Source organism: Lagenorhynchus albirostris, chromosome 1, assembly GCF_949774975.1.
Source record: "Lagenorhynchus albirostris chromosome 1, mLagAlb1.1, whole genome shotgun sequence".
NCBI classification, from domain to species: Eukaryota; Metazoa; Chordata; class Mammalia; order Artiodactyla; family Delphinidae; genus Lagenorhynchus; species Lagenorhynchus albirostris.
The window spans coordinates 187519341-187542812 of record NC_083095.1 but is presented as its reverse complement, the minus strand read 5'-3'; the positions used below and the strand labels follow the sequence as shown (position 1 = coordinate 187542812).

The following is a 23472-nucleotide window of genomic DNA, read 5'->3' as shown; positions in this document are numbered from 1 at the left end:
ATACAGTATTTGTCTTAGAAAAATATTTTAAATTTTAATATTATATTTACCTAGTATCATTTTTATATGTTATTTATAATCTGTACCTCATTTTGAGTATTATTAATAATGACTGAAATAGATATTATTTATTCTTTTGAAAATAACTTGCTGCATTATTTAGTATGATTTATTATATGTCTTGGTACCAGAAAATACTTCTGATGGGACTGATTTTCAGTTTCATTCTGAAAATAGATGAGATGCAGCATGATATATTGGAAAGAGAGCCAGAGTGTGAATTAAAAGATGTGAGTTGAATTCTTAGTTCATCTGCTTACAGTACAACATTGAGCAAGCTGTTTATCTTCTCAGAACTTTTAGTTTTGTCATCCATAAAAATGGGGGTGATATCATAGGGGTGGCTGCCTCTCACAATTTTGGGGTGAAGACCATACTTTGCAACTGAAAACCAACTGTAACTGTAAATTTGCAGAATGTATGATGTGATTCAGAGCATTTTACTCAACAGGAAAATGCTATAGAGGCACGTTTCTTTCACAAATTGGCCCACACTCGTAGCATCCATGGGATTTTTCCTTCTCTAGCCACGCTTCCACCTTACAAATCATGATGGTGCTGTGGTAGTCTTAATTATCTCAAAAAGCTGGTTGGTGATTTATTGTTCAGTAGAAAAGGACCAGCATATAGGGGAAAAAAACTCTCTTTAACTTTCCTTATTCTTTAGTCTTCCCCTTTATAATACCAGAGGATAATGCTTCATTTCTAGACATAAAAAAACATTCTTTGAACACAGCAACTCCAGGAAGTAAGTAGCTTGAGTACTGTCTTCTGATTATAAAATGGCCAGGAGTATTTCTCCTTTTAAAATATTGATACATATGTCTGCTGTAATGTGTTTGACTTGGTTTTAAGTATCAGGGACTATAAAGTCAAAAGCCCTTCTATGCAGCTAACTTACTAGTAAAATCAGCTACATTATGATTGGCGTCTTTCAATATTAAGTTACATTGGAGCCAGCTACAATTTATTGGGAGACATACATCATGAAAACAAAACGTTTTTAAGACTATACATCCTTTACAATGAACTTTTATTCTAACTGGCAGTGGGTGACAATTTTAATGTTCTAGACTAAGCTTGATATAATGGGAAGGATGATTGTCAAAATGACACGAACTCTGCTTTTCAAGTACGCCAAAGTTAAAGTATAATATACATAAGAGTGCTTAAAACCTTTGGAGAAATAAAGTCATCTGTAATTTCCCAAGCTTGTAGTTGCTCCTTGCATCTAATATGATAGTTTTGTTTCACTGAGGCTTAGGACCCCTCTGAATCAGTTTTCTTGATGAGTCAGGTGTGGTAGCAAACTCTTACCTGGCCTTCTTGGCCAGCCTCCATAAGGCTCAAACTGGGGGAAGACTGGAAAGTTCTGAGCCAGTCTCACAGGTTGTGGAACAGGGGTGGAGAAGGATAGGGGCAGTGGTGTGCTCATGTTTAACAACTAGCTTGTGGAGAATGCCCTGACTTGTCACATTTGCTGCTTCCAGTGATGTAAATTGTCCCACCTTGCCTAATTTCAAGCTACCAGTGGTTTAACAACCTGCTCACAACGTTGCTGGACATGTACCAGGCAGTTCTTCCAAGCTTGTATGAGCCAGCTCTAGTACAATAATGAGAAAGAAAGTATGGAGCTAGGAAGAGAGTTCCCCACACCCATCCTGTGGCAGCAAAGAGAGTTGAGAAAAGAGCTTACTCTCAAGTCCAAGAGTTGGCCAAAATGAGATAGGGATTTACTGTGTTTTTTGCTTTTAAAAGTTGCACAGGTTAGATCTCTCACAACATAACCCCTTTCCTCTATTTCCTGTGTGAAATCTCAGCAAATTCTGCATTGAACACGATTGAGGGAGTTCAGAGTCGAAGATGGAGGCAGTCATGGGTTATTCATTGCAAAAAGGGTAAAAGTGTAACCAGATACGCACACGTGCACACTCATTTTATTTCATGCTAAGAAATTGGGGGGCTTCCCTGGTGGCACAGTGGTTAAGAATCCGCCTGCCAATGCAGAGGACACGGGTTTGAGCCCTGGTCCAGGAAGATCCCACATGCCACGGAGCAACTAAGACCGTGTGCCACAACTACTGAGCCCGTGTGCCACAACTACTGAGCCCGTGTGCCACAACTACTGAGCCCGCGTGCCACAACTAGTGAAGCCCGCAGGCCAAAAGCCCATGCTCCTCAACAGGAGAAGCCACCGCAATGAGAAGCCCGTGCACCACAGCGAAGAGTAGCCCCCGCTCGCCGCAGCTAGAGGAAGCCCGCGCACAGCAACAAAGACCCAGTGCAGCCAAAAATAAATAAATAAATAAATTTATTAAAAAAACAAAAAGAAAAGAAAAGAAACTGGGAAAGTAGGAAGGATGAGTTGGGTTAATGGACTGGCTGAAGTGACTGACTAGCTACTGAGCTCTAATCTGAGGCTCTTCAGGCAATATGCTGAGGAAGGGGTAGGCTTTAATATAGGGGTAGGTGAGTTGTGAACAGGTCAAGGGAGTGCAAGTCAGCACTGGGGAATGTTACTGCGTAGAAGCCATAATCTGTGGAGTAAGGAAATATTGCTTTGAACTTACAGTAGTTTATGACCTCATTACATTTTGTATTTATAATTAAATTACTCACGTATTTCCTGGGTTAACAAGAATAATCAGCTTGGTCTGGGATTGTGTTAGTCTAGAAATGCTTAGCCATCGAGGTCCTATGGGGAAAGGCATGGTCTAGAAAGGCAGCCAATGTGTAAACACGGAATGAAATTCAATGTGAGAAAGGCTATTATAGAAGTATTGGTCTAAGGACTCTGAGAACACATAGGAAGTAGCAACTTCTCAGTTCTTTAAAAAGCATATTCAGGGCTTCCCTGGTGGCGCAGTGGTTGAGAGTCCGCCTGCCGTTGCAGGGGACATGGGTTCATGCCCCGGTCTGGGAAGATCCCACATGCCGCGGAGCGGCTAGGCCTGTGAACCATGGCTGCTGGGCCTGCGTGTCCGGAGCCTGTGCTCCGCAACGGGAGAGGCCGCAGCAGTGAGAGGCCCGCGTACCGCCAAAAAAAAAAAAAAAAAAAAAAAAAAAAGCATATTCATTTAAATATACTGTAGGTTCAGCGTGACTAGAATTTTGAATTTTAGATATTTGGTCCTCAACAATGGCCGATGTATAATGCTCATTATCGTATTTATATCACCATGGAAAATACAACTTTTTAGCCCAATATGAACATTTTAAAAGTTTTTTAAGGGGTAAATGATGTACAATATACTGTAACTTAAGTGTGCGGTGTGAGGAGTCTTGGCATATGTGTGTACCATTACTCCAGTCAGGATTAGGAAGGCATCCATCACCCACCAAAGGTTTCTCATGCTTTTTTGTCATCCGTTCCTCTCTACCACTGCTGCCCCTCTCCTGCCAGCCCCCATTTCCAGGCAACTCCTCACGGGCTCTCTGTCACTGTAGGCTAGTTTTCATTTTCTGGAATGGAATCTACGTTGTGTACTCTTTTTTTGTCTATATTTTTCCATCCTTTGTAAGTAGATGCCACCATCTGTTCATCCATTCACCTCTTATGGATGTTCACATGATAGTTACTTGGGGCTGTTACACATAAAGCTGCCATACAAGTCTTTTTGCGGCTGTAAGTTTGCATTCCTCTTGGAATACCTAGCAATGGAACGGCTGGGTTGCATGGGGTATATGTAGGTTTACCCTTTGAAGAAATTACCCAGTGGTTTTCAGAAGTAGTTGTAGATTTTCGTTCTCACCAGTAGTGTAGGAGAGTTCCACTAACTCTGCTCCTTGCCGAACTTAGTGTGGTCTGGCTTTTCAGTTTTAGCCACTCTAGTGGATGCATAGTAGTATATAATTGTGATTTTAGTTTGCAGTTCCCTAGTAGCTAATGTTGTTGAGCATCTTTTCATGGGTTGATCTGCGACCTGTTTATCATCTGTCGTGAAGTGTCTGTTCAAATCTTTGGCCCAGCTTTTAACTGGGCTGTTTGCCTTATTGAACTTTGAGTTCTTTACATATTCTGGATAGCATTCCTGGTACTGCAGATTTGCTGGTATGAATTCCTTTAGCCTTTTTATACCTGAAAAAGTCCTTATTTTACCTTCATTGTTTGAAAGGTTTGCTCACTCTCGAATCCTAGATCGACAGTCCTGCCAAATCCTGTACTGTATTTTAATGACATTGTTCCACTGCCCCTGACTTGCATTGTTTCCGACAAGTGTGCTGTAATTCTTATCTTTATCTCTGTGTACATAATGTGTCTTTTTCCTCTTTTAAGATTTTCTCTTTATCACTGGTTTAAAGGAGTTTTTTTTATTATGTGCCTTGGTGTAGTTTTCTTCCTGTTTCCTGTGCTTTGGGTTTGTTGAGCCTCTTGGATCTGTCGGTTTACAGTTTTCCTTGAATTTGGAAAATTTCCCACCGTAATTTTTTCAAAATTTTTTTGGTTTCTTCTCTCTTTCTAGGACCATAATTTCTCATTTAGGCCCCTTGAGGTTGGCTCACAGCTGAATGATTCTCTACAGCTTTTTCATTCAACCTTTTTTCCCCTTTATGTTTCATTTTTAAGTTCCTATTGCTGTGTCTTCAAATTCACTAATCTTATTTTATTATACATCATGAGAAATTAAATTTCTTTTTAATTTAATAAATGAAATTTAAACAAAACTTTAGACTCTGACACATTTGGTTTTTATGATAGGATAATAATTTCTCATTTACTGTACTTTTCATGATATGTTTTATTTTGATGACTTCAGATACAGTTGCAGTTCTCATTGGTTTAATTAGATATTTGTATTTGGCCCTTCCCTTTCCATTTCTCTTTAGTTGAGCTTTGTGAGACAACAACTCTTTTATAACTTTTAAAATTTTTTAATTGAAATGTAGTTGATTTACAATGTTGTGTTAGTTTCAGGTTTACAGCAAAGTGATTCAGGTATATACATATATACATATACAACATACATATACTTTTTCAGATTCTTTTACATTATAGATATTACAAGATGTTGAATATAGTTCCCTGTGTTTTATCTATTTTATATAAAGTAGTGTGTATCTGTTAATCACAAACTCCTAATTTATCTCTCCCCCCCCACCCTTTGGTAACCATAAATTTGTTTTCTATGTCTGTGAGTCTGTTTCTGTCTTGTAAGTTGATTTGTATCATTCTTTTAGATTTCACATATAAGTGATATCATACGATGTTCGTCTTTATCTGACTTACTTCACTTAGTCTGATAATCTCTAGGTCCATCCATGTTGCTGCAAATGGCATTATCTCATTCTCTTTTGTGGCTGAGTAATATTCCAGTGTGTGTGTGTGTGTGTGTGTGTGTGTGTGTGTGTGTGTGTGTGTGTGTATCTCACATCTTTTTTATCCATTCATCTGTTGATGGACACTTAGGTTGCTTCCATGTCTTGGCTATTGTGAATAGTGCTGCTATTCATTGGGGTGCATGTATGTTTTCAGATTAGCATTTTTGTCTTTTCTGGATATATGCCCAGGAGTGGGATTGCTGGATCACATGGTAACTCTATTTTTAGTTTTTTGAGGAACCTCCATACTGTTTTCCATAGTGGCTGCACCAACTTACATCCCCACTAACAGTGTAGGAGGGTTCCTTTTTCTCCACACCCTGTCCAGCATTTGTTATTTGTAGACTTTTTAATCATGGCCATTCTGACTGGTGTGAGGGGATACCTCATTGTAGTCTTGATTTGCATTTCTCTAATAATTAGTGATGTTGAGTATCTTTTCATGCGCCTATTGGCCATCTCTATGTCTTCTAGGGAGAAATGTCTGTTTAGTTCTGCCCATTTTTTCGATTGGGTTATTTGGGTTTTTGTTGTTGAGTTGTATGAGCTGTTTGTATATTTTGGAAATTAAGCCCTTGTCAGTTGCATCATTTGCAAATATTTTTTACCATTCCATAGGTTGTCTTAGGTTCATTTTGTTTATGGTTTCCTTTGCTGTGCAAAAGCTTGTAAGTTTGATTAGGTCCCGTTTGTTTATTTTTGCTTTTATTTCTCTTGCCTTGGGAGACAGACCTAAGAAAACCTTGGTATGATTTATGTCAGAAAATGTTTTCCCTATGTTCTCTTCTAGGGGTTTTACAGTGTCACGTACTATGTTTAAGTCTTTAAGCCATTTTAAGTTTACTTTTGCGTATGGCGAATGGGTGTTTTCTAACTTCATTGATTTACATGAGGCTGTCCAACTTTCCCAACACCCCTTGCTGAAGAGACTGTCTTTTTCCCATTGTATATTCTTGCCTCCTTTGTCGAAGATTAATTGACTGTAGGTGTGTGGGTTTATTTCTCGGCTCTCTATTCTGTTCCATTGAGCCATATGTCTGTTTTTGTGCCAATACCATGCTGTTTTGATTATTGTAGCTTTGTAGTATTGTCTGAAGTCTGGGAGGGTTATGCCTCTTACTTTGTTCTTTTTCCTCAGGGTTGCTTTGGTAATTCTGGATCTTTTATGATTCCATATAAATTTTAGGATTATTGGTTCTAGTTCTGTGAAAAATGTGAGATGACAATTCTTTTGTTACTTTGCATGATGGACCCTGGTACACACATTGCTCTGATGGTTGTCCTGTTTCCAGGGTGATCAAAAAACCATGCCTTGGTGGTAGATAAGACTTCTCCAGGCAGGAGAGGATAGTCACAATGTCACGTCTCTCTCTTGAAGAGCCAGAAATTGAGAGAGCCTTGAGTAGGCTGCTGAATGTGCATGTCTTCTTTTGTTTTCTTTTTTTTAGCTTAATGCTGTTTTGCAGAAGGTCTTTAGATTAACTCTCACCATGTGGAGGCAGGTGATCCTCACTTCAGCTGGGAAGTGCCACGTCTAGTCAAAGCTTTGGGGCTAGAGTATAGATCTCTCGAGTCCCTTGGTGACAAGACTTGGGGCCCATGAGAGTGAGGTTAAATGGTTGAGGTTGGAAACCTGTATGCAAGTCAAACTATTTTTAATCTCTCCTGTGGTAGCTCTTTGCTTTGTTCTCCTTTAGTATTTTGCAAAGTCTTTCAAGATTTTCAGCTTTTCTTAGCTGGTCCAACGGGAACCAAGAGAAAATATTTTCGATTAATCTTGGTGGCAACATTGACAGGCGAGATACCCAAAAGGTAGGTAAATTTCAAGGGCAAAGGAGTTGATTGGTTGACTACCTTCCCCACCTATAAGAAATACCTCCTTTTAGAGGCAGACTTTGGAGCATCTGCATTATACTGCATGGGGGTGGATGGAGAAGGTCCTTTTCTGACAAGATTCTTTACTGCCTTCCCCAGACACTCATCAACATATACTCTATCTTTTTATTGCAAAGCCTTGATCTCAAGTAGCTGGCAACTAATGACTATGCTATTAACTGAAAGGAAATTTAAGGGTTTTTTCACTCAAAAGGATATATGCATTTTAATTGATAACCGTTAAAGACTAGAGGCTGTTTTGTGATTTAAGGGAGTTGTTACTTAATGATGAAATTTCAGGTAGAGGGAGATCTACCAGGGACTGGGATCCGGCCAAACTGTACCACTATGCCTGTAGATTTTTATGCCAGTATACATCTCTTTTAACCTGGCCCAATCTGGTTTTTTAATGTACTGTTCAGAATTAAAATTTAAGATGATTATTTTGTGGAAATGTTATCCATATATCCCAAGGTAAATCTATCAACTTAGAGTCTGAAAAAGATGGTAAACTATATATTTATGGTAAGTGTCTATAAAAATGTATTTATTTGTTAACTAGCCATAAGATACGCACGTGAATTAATGTGCTGTCGTGGTTGGTTCGTAATACTCCACTGGACTTATGAATGTGAAAATTACATGTTCCTAAATCAACATAATGATTCTTTGTGAGTCGCATGCTCCTAGAAGTTTTGAAATGGCTGTGATGTTTACTTCCTTCTACATCACCTTATTTCAGAAAAGATTTAGAGGCTAACATGAGTAGATCATAAGTGTCCTTTAGAAGACTTACATATTCATTTAGCAATAAGTGAGATCTTTCTTTTCTAATTTCATTGACATTTGGCTTGTAGGTATTCAGAGGATGACTATCTTCAGGTCGTCACTAGTATCCAGAGCTGTCCATGGAAGCGACAAGCAGAAGAGCATGAGAAGTTTAGGTAAAAAGTTTCTTCATAAATAATATGAGATTCGAAAATGTTTTGTGCATTCGCTTTGTCGGTAAAATAAGCAATGCGCTGTTAAAAAGAAGCGTAGAAGGGGCCAAGTGACCATGAGGGACTTTTCGTTCTGAGATCCTCTCATGAGACACAAGGCCCTGTATCCCCAGCTCTTAGCTAGAAATTTGCGATTATGTTGCTGGAATTAATTACAGAAATCCCAACTTCAAAAGGAAGGTTTTTGTTGTACTTTTTATCATACTTTAGAGGATGCTGCTGCTTCTTCGTACCATTTGTATTTGACGTGTATTTGTAACTAACATGTAGCAGTGTAAAGGAATTTTGGAAAACATAGAAAGAAAAAGAAATCACCTGTGGTCCCAACGCTCTAGAACAAAAACTATGTTCCTTTCTGCATATTCCCTTCCCGTTTTTCTCATTAGCTTTTTAATCTCAGCACCATTCAGGAGCATGAGATGCTGCAGGTCATAACCCAGGAGGCGCCGTCAACCTGACAAGACCAGGTTATCAGTGGATGGTTACAGAGCTGTCTTGTGCTTGAATACCTGGGAGCCCACCCAGACGGAAATAAATTGTGTCAAAACAGTGCCCTGCGGGGGATGCCTGGGTCGTTCTCTGGCACTGCTTCCTCCCATTATCTGCGCATAGGGTGCAGCCAGGCATCTCTGTGCCTGCCTGGGCTACCTTGCTCTGCTTTTCTTTGCCACATTCTGATTCTTTGCTTTGCATCAACACAGGTTTTGTCTTGTGCCAGGTTATTACAGTGCGGTAATATGTTTTTATCTTTACTGGTTCCTGTTTTCAAAATTTACGTTAAGCATCGACTCTTCTAAAAACCTTATTAAAGAGACTTGGCCTTCGCCTGAGATTCTCTTAATGCTGCTCAGTTCTGTTTGCTGTAGGAAGCCAGTTCTTCTGCATGCAGGGTCCTTCAGTCAGTACATGCTGGAGTCATTGGACCAGCTGTCTTTGATCCTGGTGCCACTGGAGACGGGTTGTGGGCAGCTCGCATTGGGTAAGAGAGAAACTTCCTGATCGGGTTAAAGCTGAAAATGAACATCTTTCCTCCACTGGGTAGACGCATGGTTGTCATGACCTCCTGTAGGACTCCACTGTCTTTCCTAACTGGCAGTTAAGAGTGTGGGATTCCTGTGTAACTATTTCATCTCCAGGACATTTTATGCTAGGTCGTCCACTATAGACTGAACTTGTCCCCTCCAAAGTCATAAGTTAAAAATCTAATCGCCAACAGGATGGTATTCGAAGGTGGGGCCTTTGGGAGGTAGGAGGTGATTGGGTTATGAGGATGGAGCCCTCATGAATGGGATTCACGACCTTATAAAAGAGACCACGTACTGCTGTCGCGCCTCTTCCATCATGTGAGGACACAGCAAGGAGACAGCTGTCTGAGAACCCAGAGGTGGGTTCTCACCAGACACCGAATCTGCCAGCACCTTGGTCTTAGACTCCCAGCCTCCAGAACTGTGAAAATAAATTGTTGTCTATAAGCCACCTGGTTTATAGCATTCTGTGATAGCAGCTCAGATGGACTTAGACACAATCCTACCGAAGACTAGATTTGAGAGATTCTCGTGACAGGAAGACCTGATAGAAAGTTGCAAGGGCAATTGTAACCTAAGCGATCACAGGGTCAATGAGTAGCAGAAGAGTCTGGTTTTGAGAGACCTTTCTACAAGTGCAGAGTAGGCAAAAAAAGAAAGAGAGACCTATGGAGGTATTGAACTATTGAGGATTAATCCCAGATAATTAGCTGGAAGGACTAGATGAGTAGTGACACCAACAATTAAAGTCGGGATAAAGGAGCTTCCACTTCTGGCGGTAAAGTTGATTCAGGGCAAACCTCCTGAGAATAATACAAACAAAACGAAGTATATGAAACACTTCTTTTGAGGGCAGTGGAGAGCTACCAAGGCAGGGGGAATTTCCAGGACTAAGGTCCAGAAGAAGAGAGAAGCTGAAGGAGAAGAGACGCCTTTGGAGCTGCGTTCCCTCACAAGGAACTTGCTGGATGCCAAAGCAGAAGCATGGAGGAGAGGTAGAGACATAGAGCAGGGCTTCCAGCATGCCCTAGAAGAGACCCGTTCTCTAAAAGACTGAAGCCCAATCGAAGTCATTTCCGTCCTCCCTTGGATTTAGGTCTGCCCTCAGCCTAGATGCCTGATAAAAACAAAATAATCCTGGGGCATCATTTAATCCATTGAGGGTCCCAAATAGAACAAAAAGGTAGACAGAGGGCAAACGTGCTTCCTCTGCTTGAGCTGGGACATTCATCTTCTCCTTGGCCATCAGCCTTTGGACTCCTACTGGGACTTACACCATTGGCTCCCTTGGTTCCCAGGCTTCGGATTTGGGCTAGAACTATGCCACTGGTTTCCTGAGCCTCCAGCTTGCAGACTGTCTATCGTGGGACTTGTCAGCCTCCGTGATCATGTGAGCCAATCCCTCATAATCAACGTTCTTGCTACATATCTAAATTACAAGAAAGAATCCTCTCTGGAAGAAGGTAACCTCCTTCTGAGCCTCGAATGATCTCTGCAAGTTTTTACACACAACGTCTAGCTCAGTTAAAAAGAGAATTCTTTTTAAAGGTTTTTTTCCTTCTTTCCCTCGTGTGTGTGTGTGTGTGTGTGTGTGTGTGTGCGCGCGCGCGCGCGCGCACGTGCACGCACTAAAAATCAGGAGTCTCTTTGAATCCAAAGCCGTATGAAAGTCACTGGTGCAAGTGATAATGGATAGATGCTGTACAGATGGCTGGTATGCAGATTGGCCACTTCTCCCTTAGAACCATCTCAGTATAAAAAGTGCATCCGTAACTGTGACGATTACCCCATGGTAATCATCTATCCCTTCAGGGCCAATTTAAGTAAACATCTGGGACCGTAACACTTATTGTTTGTTGTCTTTCAAGAGAACAGTCATGGTGACATTTATTTACTTGAATATGTATTATATTGGTACATTCTTTTTATGGACGTATTTGTGAACTAGATTATATAAACCCTCATCAGAAATCTGTGCAATTAAATCATAGTAAGCCATTCACTCTCCTCAGTTTTTACTGATATAGCTGGCCAAATCTGGGGAGTTTCTGGCTTATTTATAAAGCTGGCATTATAGAAATGTCCCCTATTCTTATAGATTTCAAGTAACTAAATAGTATTCTATTTTATTGTATTTATTTATAGCAGTCTATACCAAATTGAAGAAAAGTGAAAGGTGGTAATATTCTTTTAGCAGGAATAACAAAAGTTACATTAAATTCTGAAAAAATGTGAGCAAGTGAATATATTCTAAATCCAGCTGTAGCCTGATTGTTGAAACTCCCAAAAGTTGACACCTAGGGGCTATTTGAAGATTATGGGACTTCGTGGCCACAGGATCTCAAAATCAGCTTTTAAAAGCTTTCCTTAGATAAATAAGCTACTTGCTAGCATAGGGCATGCATTTTATTTATCAATAAATATTTGTTTCGGGATTACTCTGTCAAAGCACAGTAGACTTAAGCCTGTTACACAGGCTTAAAGTAGAACCTCAAACACAAACCTCAGGCACAAAGCAGAACCTCCGTAAATATGTGTTAAATAAATGGCTGCATGGAAACCAACAAGGGAATGGAGGGTTTTCTTACTGATTTCAAAGGAATTGAAACAGTTTGGAGAGACAAGAAATAAAAGTGTGAATATTTATGATTTAATGTAAAAATGAGTGATGTATACAAATACCGTAGTATATCAATGCTCGGTCACTGTGGGATGTAATTTCTTGAAACGTTTTGTGGAAAGAGGCAGGGCTTGAGCTGAGAGAGGGAGAGACCAGGAGCGATGGGACCAGGAATAAACATGAGTGAGTTTCAAGGCCAGCTTCACCGTTGCAGTGAACTTGTACTAGAGGGTGCTTGGGATGTAGGGGAGACTTATAGGTAGATGGGGTCGGCCTGATGATGCACAAGACTCTGATTATCAGAGTAAAATCCTTCCACAGGCTTTCTGTAGATACCAGGAACCCAGGAGGGATATTGCCAGCAAGGGAATTACGTGATGAATCTATTATTTTAGGGAATGCCTTCAGTCAGCAGAGTCTTAGGAGGGAGTGAATAGACTGAAGGAAGCCAGAGCAGTCAGGGGCAGAAAGATGACTCTGCAATATGACGAAGATCTAAAACATCACTGGTAGCTATAGAAATAACGAGGCAAGGACACTTGGCTGTGAGCTCCTTGAGGACATGTTTTATTGTTTTTAATCTTTGTATCTCCTGTGACCATCACATAGATGGTACCCAATAAACAGCTGTAGTAAACGAGTGAAAAAGGGGCAGGACTTGGTGGCTTATTGATTCCTAGTTTTCTAATTGAAGGAGAAAGAAAAATAGAGTCAAAGACCCATGAGAAAATGTGGGTCTGGTCGATTGGGGTAATAGTGGTGCTAGTGACAAGTAGAAAGATTTCAAGGGGTAATTGCTTTATGAGAAGATAAGCCTATTTGGGGCAGGCTGTGTTTGAGATGACTTTGGGACAACCAAATGCAGAAGATGTTTCCTTGGTCTGGGATTAACACGGAAAGTGTTGAGAGAAAATGGGCTCTCCCAGAAAAGAAAGTTTGAAAGCTACGTTACGTAAGAAATATGGCCCTGGAGAAGCCTATCTTCTCAGCAGTCTTAATTTTTTTTCCAATTAACAATGTTTGTCCTCTTTTCATAGATTCTTAATGTCATTCAGTAATTTAATTGTGAGTCTGAGAACTTGTACCTGGGGTCTGAGTCCCTAACTTCCCTCAACCTTTACCTGGAAACATCTGAGATCTATATTGGTGGTTCCATGAAGCCCTTGAAATTGTATGTGACACTTTGCACATGTTTCTGGGGAAAAGATCCCTAACTTTCATCAGACTCTCAAGGAGCCTGGGAGCCCCAGAGTGGACTAAAATATTTCTAAGAACTCTTCCAGACCTGAGGCTCTGTTTGCTTTGGGGTTTGATCGTTTGTTTCACCTTCCATGCTAAGCATGATTATCGTTAAGTTTAGGTGTGGCTATAGCTCAGATATATCCATACTTGTAATTCAGTTAATTAATTAAATTAATTCTAGACTTCAGTTATGAATTGTTATTTCCGTGAGATCCTCAAGAGGGATTTGAGTAAGAGCTGAAAATGTCCTACTGCCTTTTTTCTCCCTTGGCGTATAATTTCATTTCCGTATAACTGTACAAAGTTAAGAATGTCAAGCTGTCTGCCTTCTGCTTTCAAAATCATTAATTAATTTTCCTATTACCATTATTTTCCCCAAGCAGGAGTTGGTACACGTATACTGATTTGTGGAAAATCTAACCTGGATTTCAGTTTAAGAAATTATAGATGGTCCCCCATTTACGATCGTTGGACTTAACAATGTTTTAATTTTATAATGGTGAAGAAACAATAAGCATTCATTCGAGACTGTACTTCACATTTTGAATTTTGATCTTTTCTGTAGTGTCTGAGGACAGAGGGAACAGAAAGTGTCCACCGAACTGAGAAGGTATCTTGAGATTGAAGAATGAGGCAGGCAGCGCCGTATAATCGGTGGATCCGTTTCTTATATGGTAACTTACATACAGGGTAGGATCAGGCAGACGTTGATCCAGAGCATATGCAGCTGTGCTCTGCATCTCCGGGGGGCAGTTGGGACAATTTTATAGTTAACCTAGGGCATGGGGGTATGTGTTTGCAGACAGCAAGTGCATTCCTACGTCAAGATTTATGATGGGGAGCTAGTCTCATGGGTGCCAGGAATATGTCCGCGGACGAAGGTCTTTACCACTGTTTGGAGACTAACACAGCACAGAAACCACCTGGACCTAATGATGATTAAACAACATCTATGAACTACAAAGCCCTTGACAACAAAGAAGAGATTTACCCCCAGTGCAGTCCTAGGTAAGGTCATTGGAAGGACAGGAGGAACCGAACAGGCCTGGATGGCATCAGTATGCTAACAGCCATGCACCAGGATAGCAATACATACCTGATATTATTCCGTGATGCTGGGCAGCTCCCAGGCAGCCTGGTGGTCACGAGTGTGAATAACCCACGCGCTGACAACCATTCTGCTCTTCATCTTCAGTACAGTATTCAATAAATTACAGGAGATATTCAACACTTTATTATAAATGAGGCTTTGTGGTAGATGATTTTGCCCAGCTGTAGGCTGATCTAAGTGTTCTGAGCACGTGTGAGGTAGGCGAGGCTAAGCTGTGATGGTCGGTAGTTCAGGTGTATTAAGTGCATTTTCAACTTAGGGTATTGTACACTTCTGTTGGGTTTACTGGTGTAATCTCATGGTAAGTGGAGGAAGGTCTGTATTGGTTTCCACACTGTCTCCCTGTCACGTTTAGAGATGGATAGGTAATCATTTGCTTGAGCAGGACGCTTGGATGTTTGAGAATAATGTTACCGAGTCCAAGTTTGTACTTCTCGCCATGCAACAGGCCAGTAAAGTGAGAGATGAGTTGTTGCAGCGAGGACGATCGCCTTTATTTGGAAAGCCAGAAGGCTGAGAGGATGCTGGACTACTGTCCCAAAGAACCGTCTTGCCCGGGTTTGGACGCTAGTTCCTGTTATTGCTGCAAATATTTTCTGGTTCCTTCCAGACTCGGGAGGGGATGTGTTAATCCCTTTTTTCCTGCAGCCACTCACAGGTGGGCCTGGTCAGGATGTTTCCTGTGAGTGAAACAAAGGTATTTTAGCTTAAGCCACAGGCATGCGAGGCAGGGTTCCTAGAGATGGGCCATACTTTTACATCCCTTTAGTGATGCTCTAGCAAAAGCAATAGAGCAATGGAATACAAAGGTTGAAGTAAAAGAAACAGATCCAGTATGGAATCAGATGTGCTTTTCCCTATTACAATAACATCGAAATACTTAAATTTAAATTAAACGTTTTACGAAAAGCTCCTGACTCCTCTTCCTCGTCTTCCTCTGCTTCGCCCTTGAAAACTCTTTTGTGAAGCTCTGGAAACTTTTGGTTAGCAGGTTTTATCCCAGCAGAAGATCTTTTTTTTTTTTTTTTTTTTTGCGGTATGCAGGCCTCTCACTGTTGTGGCCTCTCCTGTTGCGGAGCACAGGCTCCAGACGCGCAGGCTCAGCGGCCATGGCTCACGGGCTCAGCCGCTCCGTGGCATGTGGGATCTTCCCGGACCGGGGCACGAACCCGTGTCCCCTGCATCGGCAGAAGATCTTTGAGCTTCAATAATCAGTCTTGGATTCCCTCGGTAACTTGCATGGTTATTACTGCATTAGCTTTCATGAATTGTTTTCTAACTTAAAAGAACTGTGTTCATTTGTGTAATCAATTATAGAAAGCTAACAGGTATACAAGCAACAGAGCTTAATTTTTATTTTACTTTCACTTTTTTTTTTTCCAGAAACAGTTGCACAATTATTTTGTTTGGGGTTTCTTTTTGAACCTCTAATACCATTTGATTTCTTGAGACATCCCTGTGTTTCATGGACGTGAGTTTGAATACAAAAATGACTGAACATTATCGGTATTTACTGAAAACATAGTGGCAGAAAATGGTGCTATTGTATAAAGGCACATGTTTATTTTAAGGCTCATGCAAATGAGATGCGTTTCAAATTACTTGTAAAACAGGTATTTTGTACCTGATTACTTTGTTACAGATAACTATTACATGGTAGCAATTTTAATAAATCTCAAATTATCCCCTCAGGTTTCGTTCAATTAAAATTTCTTGAAAGTAACTTTGTCTTTCTTTGTGTTGGATATAAAAGATTCCATTGCTGTCTTAGTAGATTCTTTGATATTTCTAAAATAACAGCCGATGTGTTGCTTTCATTTTTATTTGAGCTCCTTGGACAAAATACAGTGTTAAACAAAAGAAACTTACAGACTACATATCCCATACGTTAATTTTTTTACTGTGTGACACTTACATGTTTGATGATTTAGCTATGTGAAAGCCTATAAATTCTGCAAATAAATAGATGGATAACTTAATCAATATTTTTCAAGAAATCGTAAAACTGAGCAACCACACTTAGTTTGACCAACAAAGTTTTGAACTATTTTCTAAAATATGTCTCCAGAAGCAATAGCTATGGTTTGATTTCGGATAGCATGTGGTGAGCTTACTCCCTTTTTTTTTTTTTTCATTCAGTCAACAACACTTAACATTATTAAGTCCCAGACATTTTTGTCTTGTAGCATAGATTTCTTGGAGAAAAGCAAAAGTCATCTCTATCAGGGGCTACTTTTGATTATACAAAACCATGTTCATTTTTCTGAAGCTCCTCATACCCTTTAAATTGTCTGCTGCTTACGATTCATGCAGGGTGACTCTGATGACAGCTCAAAGCAATACATATTTTTTAAAAAATTTAACAAGATGTTTGCACTTTGTGATAGGTGTTTTGGGTCAGCTGTCAGATTGAAAAAGCTGCTTTCCCTCGTTTCCTCTGCCTCGAGACCATTTTTCAGTGTTAATATTCTGTCATATCATTTTCTATTTGTCATGCCATACAGCCTGCCTGTGCATTTAGAAAAGCAACAAAACCCACACCATGTCATTACACCTGCTGTATTTAATAACAGAAACTGTCTCTGTACATTTAGGGACTAGTTCCTGTCTTAGTCTACAGAATATAAACTTCGCCATAAAAGTGCATCAAACCGCATGGGATTCACTGATCTTCTAAATTTTATTTCAAAAACGTATCTCCCAAGTTGTACTCGGTATTAACCATATTGCTTTATGCTCCTAGGTCGGAGAAGTCTTCTCGACCGCCCTGCCTTTCAAGCCCTCTGCTCCTTGTTACGTTGCTTGGGGTATCTTCATTGGTACATTACGTTGTTTAAACACTGGTGCAATGTCCCTGTATACGCAGAGGTCTTTCTCCAGTGTTTCAACATTATCTCCTTCGCTTCTGAGTTAACATTTCAGTGGAGTTCCTGTCCTTTGCTTTGACAGTCATAGTCTTTCATATTCTAGTTACCTTGTTTTACTTATATTCTACTCAAATAGATGAGCTGATCTTTCATAAACGTCAAAATATCAGTGTACACATATAAGGGGAAAACTCAGTCATCTGAAATGCGGATGGAATTTGGTCTTTATTCGTTTTCTTCCTTAACCTGAAACCTGTGTGAATCCCACATTGAACAGGGAATCACACACCCTCTTGGATCTTCCTATGGCTGCCAGGTTATGAAGCAGAACCTTGAGTGGGTTGAGGTAAAGCTAAAATTGTGACGTGTGTGAAACTGTCCATTTATTGTATATTTCAAAACGTATTGAACACCCAGCTCTGGGTCGGGTGCCTGGGCTTCCTTCCAGCCCGCCTTTTTGATCTTCTGTAAATTATCCCAGTTCCTTCCTCATTTCTCTCTTGCTTCTCAATGCGATGCCTCAGGGTCCGGAGACACGATGGGATGTCAGGTTTCCAGGTTCCCAAATGTTTTCTCCCTCATCCTTCCTCAAAACTCCACTTTCTCTGTGCTAGACCACCCCTGCCATGGGACGTACTAATTCATGTGACGATGTGAATGATGAATGGGTGGATGTTTTGAACGCCATGCCTCCCATTCTGTATCTAACTGGATTCGTTAAGGACAATCACCAATGTCTGACTTTCTAATTCCAAATGTCTAGGCCGTTCTGCCATCGTACTTTTGTGAGAGAGCCAAGAATTGGAAAGTAACACTCTGTGTGATTAGTACCATGAATTAACCTGAATCAGGGAGGACTGTCAATTCTCCCATCCTGTCTTTCAGTGTGATGCCAACCGGATAATCCCACAAACTAATAACAGATCCACGCTGGGTTGCTGGAATTTCTCCCAGTGGTCTGGGAGGCTAGTTCAATCTCACGGGTGGTTCTGTTTTAATTTAGGTATAGGCATATTGCTAAAAGAGGTAGTGTCTGTTTGAAGCCCTTAGTTCTTTTGATCTGTTGGGGCTGAAACAGAATGTTTTCGTGCCTTTTGAATCCCTGCGAAGCCCTGGAATTCTTAGATCATTGTATTCTTTAAAAGCAGCCTGTTTTTTGGACTTCCCTGGAGGTCCAGTGGTTGACTCCACGCTTCCAGTGCAGGGGGCGTGGGTTGGATCCCTGGTCGGGGAACTAAGATCCCACATGCCGCATGCAGCCAAGAAATAAAAAAAGGAAAAAAAAAAAAACAACAGCAAAACCAATCAATGTTTTTAGTGTGAAACGTATATTCATTGTGAGCCAGTTGATTCTAAAATCACGGTATTTTGACCCGCCATCTTGATTTGAGTTTTCATTTCACTTCTTACCCAAAGCCCCTTCTCCACTGCATAACCGAACCCTGGAAAGAGTTGTCTGTACTCACTCTGTCTTCCACCCACATCCTTAACGACAACATTTCACCTATGTCAGCAGTGACCCCACATGCTAAATCCAAAAGGCATTTTCCCTTCCCGTTTTGTTTGAGCTCTCACCTCTTACCAGGATCTGGAAATGAGAAACCGTTCCTCGCTCCTTGAAAGATTCTCACCCTGGGTTTCTGTGTTGCTCCATTTGTTCTTTTGGCTCCTTCCCCCTCATCCCCATATCAATCCATCCCCGAGTCCTGTTTGTATTTTAGAAATGTCTCTGTAGAATATGGGAATCTTTGCTGGTGCATAGGAGACACTCTATGGCTGACTGTGGTCGGGAGGACTCTGCTTCTTCGCTGTTTCTCCTTTCGATTACTGCAGTGACCTTCACAAGGGTCATCGTCCATCATGCTGGTACCCTTCTCCTCCGTTCTCCATACAATAACTGGATGGCTTTTTCACAACGTTTTATTGGAGTGTGGTTGATTTACAATGTTGTGTTAGGTTTGGATGTACAGCAAAATGATTCAGTTATACATATATTCTTTCTTTTTCAGATTCTTTACCCACATAGGTTATTACAGAATATTGAGTAGAGTTCCCTGTGCTCTACAGTAGGTCCTTGTTGGTTATATATCTTATATATAGTGGTGTGTGTACGTTAGTCCCAGGCTCCTAATTTATCCCTCCCCACCACCTTTCCCCTTTGGTAACCGTATGTTTGTTTTTGAAATCTGTGAGTCTGTTTTATAAATAAGTTCATTTGTATCATTTTTTAAAGATTAGATTCCACATGTGAGTGATATCATATGGTATTTGTCTTCCTCTGACTTACTTCACTTAGTATGACAGTCTCTTGGTCCATCCATGTGGCTGCAAATGGCATGATTTCGTTCTTTTTTATGGCCGAGTAGTATTCCATTGTATATATGTACCACGTCTTCTTTGGATGGTTTTTTTTAATGGAAATTGGGTGATAATGGGGGGTCACAACTCACTTCCACCAAGCCTACCCCTGCCCCAACCTGTTTGGAATCCGCTGAGTGTTGTTGTTGTTTTGCGGGGCCGGAGGGGGGGGATGCATTCAAAACTGAGACTTAAACTCCCTTAAGGCCCTATATTTCCTGGCCACTACCTACTTTTCCGGCCTCACCTCGCACCACACACCCCGCCTGGCTCTTTTTGCTCCATTGCGTTCGTCTTCTGTCTCATCAAATGTCCAATACTTGCTTCAGCCCCGGAGGCTTGACAGCTCTGTCCCTTCTGCCCCTCATGCCCCTGTTCATGTGCACCAACCTTTCAGATCCCACATCCACCATCTCTTGTTCAGGAAGGCCTTCCCTGAACACCCTGATGAAGTCATTGCTGCTGTCCTGTGATGAGATTCTCCTTCAGAACACTGATCACAAGTATGGATTGGAATTTTGTGTGTGGGATTAATTTACAGCCCTGGTTACCTGTGATCCACGTATTCTATAGAGTGCAAAATATTGATGGGAAAACACTTTCATCAGGAAGAACCACGAATCTTTCTAGATGGTTCTAAAATGAGTCAGGGCTCAGTATAGGAACCAGGAGTTGGAAATTATACTCAGGTTTCTGGGACTGAGCTTCCCATTGGCTTCATGTGTCTTATTTGATTGACCTTTTGTTTGTTTTCCACAGTCATTGATTTTATGTTATATTTGATCTCCCTGTGAATGCTGAGTTCCCACTAGGGACCATTTTACCTTGGACAAGAGGCACCTGGGCAGTCGGTCATTTGTAGCCTCATTATCGTTCTTATTAGGTTAAGTCACTTCTCCCGGCCCGTCTCTTTATCAGTTTGATAAAGATGAGTAATACCTTCTTTCATGAGTTTTTATGAATTTTCAATACATAGAATGTTCAGTACAGAGTCCGTTATATGTTAAAGTCTCAATACTTGATCACTATTATTATTATTGTCAGTTTAATATCATTTTCCTAGCTTACAATGAATATTTTACTAAAAATAGTAGGTTGCAGTCTTCCTGTGCACCGTCTGCAGTAGAAAAGGACTTACCTTTACAGGAACTGTCTGTGGCTTGTCCCTCCCTTTCAAGACGGCTGGTCAAATCGTGTTTGGCAACACGCTTCAGAGGTCCAACAAGGAATGACTTTGAGTTGCCTGAAAATTAACCAGCCTAATTCTAGGCAGTGCACAGAGTTCTGCATCCCGTTCTTTCCCCAGATTACTTAGCCCCTCAATGGGGACAAAACCCTAACCGTAACGCTAACCCTAATCCTACCCTGGCAAGTTCAGGGTAGGATGCCTTATCTATTGGGCAAAGCCTGAGGGCAGAGATGAAAAGTCAGGATGTGGAGGGAAACCAGAGGCCAAAAGCAAGAAAATAAGTGCCCAGGTCCCGGAGGCCAGGCAGACACAGAAACTGAGCTTGGGGCTGTAGCCAAAAAAAGCAGAAGATGGTGAATTCCTCAGTGAGCCATGGGGGCTGACCTGGAAGAGTGCCTGAGAGGTGAGCCGCTGTGGTGGCTGCTGGGAGCCCTTGTGGCCCATTTGTCCACGTGAGTCAGGCTCAGAAATGATGATGGTCAGAACTGGCCTCCTACCTGTCCCTCCATGTGTGCAGGACGGCGACTCCCATCCCTAGCACAGAAGGAGCCCTTTGCCAGACACACGCATCGCTTGTCACTGAAGCACACGATTAGGCCTTGGTCAGTTTAAAGGTCATGAAATAATGGGACCTTTTATAAAAGAAAGTAGTGTCAACACAAAATATACGGGCAACAGTTTCCTGAGGAAATGCTTCACAGACCAGCACGCTGGTGCAATTACGCGTGAGATCGATTCAGCCTTGTAACGCTAAAACTCTGTCTTCGTAGGGTTCAGAGTGTTACTCCGGGATCTTAAATACATTGCCAGACGGTGTCTGCAACAAGGAAAAAAAAGTTTCTTACTCCTTTTTTTCCCCCCTCCCAAATATCTAACTAAATAGAAGTAGAAACGAATGGCTTATTTGCATTTTCTTCACACACTGAGTAATAATGACTCTGACCTGGAGTTTTTCTTGTTTTTTCTTTTTTGGTCTGCAAAGTAAAATATATTCCAAAATCTTAACATTCACCTTAACAGCTGATTCTGTATTTTTGGAACTTGTGTTTTCCACACTTACGTAATTGGCTGTTAACGTTAATAGAACAATGTTTGAAAGTCAGGAGCCAGTCCCGCGATGGGGCCCTGGGAGAGACTTGGGCAAGTTCATTTGGTCATAGCTTTGTGCTCATTCAGAACGGCCTCTGGACCAGCCAGACGACTGAGTCTCTCTTCTGTTTTCAAAGGCTTCGCAACCCTCCTTCTTCACAATCTAACTTCTCATTCCACTGCTGCCTGCCATGTGATCTCATTCTCTCCTTAATGAGACCTGGGATGAGTGAAAACAACGACAGGTTACTACAATACCGCATGATGCAAAGGCCATCCCCCCATCTTGCTTTTGTTTAAGCTGCTCCCTGTGTCGGGAAAGGCATCGCCCCCTCCCAGTGGCCCCCATCAGCCTTGACATCTTCCCTTCAGTGCCCATTTGCCGTTCATCACCAAACTTTCACGGTTTCACATCCTAAGCATGTCGCAAAGCCATCTCCTCTCTCTCCTCCACCAGAACTTGGGGCTGAATTACCGGGCTGGTTAATTTTCTGTGTCCCCTTGACTAGGCTGTAGTGCCCAGTTATGTAATCACACGTGAGTCTAGGCATTGCCGTGAGGGTGTGACTTACATCTACCCTCAGTTGACTTGAAGTTAAGATGATGACCCTTGACAATGTACGTGGGCCTCCTCCAATCAACGGAGGTCCTTTAGGGCAAAAAGTGCGGTTTCCCAGAAGAGAAGAGATTCTGCTTCAAGACTGCAGCATCACCTCCTGCCGAGTTGCCATCCTGCCCGCCTGCCCTGCAGATTTTAGACCTGCCAGCTCCCCTGACTGTGTGGGCCAATTCGCTAAAATAAATCTAGATAGGTAGACAGACAGACATCAGTATTGATAGACTCCTGGTTCTGTTTCTCTGGAGAGCCCTAACTGATAGAGCTGCTCTAATTATCTCTTAACTGTTACCTAGTTATTAACTGGTGTTCTGGTTATCTGTTGCTGCCTAATAAACTGCCCCAAAACCTGATGATTTGGGACTTCCCTGGCAGTCCAGTGGGTAAGACTCTGCGCTTCCACTGCAGGGGAGCACGGGTTCGATCCCTGGTCAAGGAACTAAGATCCCACATGCACGTCCAAAAAAAAAACAACTTGATGACAAACGCGATGATTTCATATTCTCTCACAGTTCTACTGGCTGACTGGGCTGAACTGGGGGCCTCTTCATCAGGGGCTTTCATATGGTTTGTAGTCCAGTGGGGGGCTGGACTGGACCTCCAGGATGGCTCCCTCCCACGTCCGGCAGTTGACATTGGCTTTTGTAGGAGCTCAGGTCGGGCGGCCAGCGACAGCACCTGCAAGGGAGCCTCTGCGTGTGACTTACGCGTCTGACAGCGTGGTGGCTGGATTCCCTGTCCAGAGAGTGAATGTTCCAAGAGACTCAGGCAGAAGCCCCAGGACTTTTATGACCCAGGATGCCACTTGTGCTGCGTTGTCTCGGTCACGGGTCACAAAGTTCAGCCCAGATTCAAGGGAAGGAGCTTTAGGTTTTACTTCTTGACGTGAGGAACACCTCGCGTGCGTGGGGAGAGGAGGAGGAGGTAGCGGGCATCTTTGGAGACCATCTCTGATACTGGGTCACTGCTGTATCCTCCCAACTGATGGTACCGGCTTATTCAAACCCCCCCATCTGTCCTCCCCACTGAAGCCAGGGCACACACCCTAAAATCTCATTGTAACGCTGCTGTAACTAGACCTTCCCTGACTCGTCCTTTCC

General features: G+C 41.8%; 1 protein-coding gene across 1 annotated transcript in view; it reads left to right on the top strand.

Annotated features, from left to right (window-relative positions):
• Positions 1 to 23472, top strand: part of ST8SIA6 (ST8 alpha-N-acetyl-neuraminide alpha-2,8-sialyltransferase 6) — a 131383-nt gene that overhangs the window by 88655 nt on the left and 19256 nt on the right. The window contains exon 4 of the mRNA XM_060121722.1: positions 8112 to 8198. Coding sequence (XP_059977705.1) covers positions 8112 to 8198 — 87 coding nt within the window. The remainder of the gene's footprint in view (positions 1 to 8111; positions 8199 to 23472) is intronic.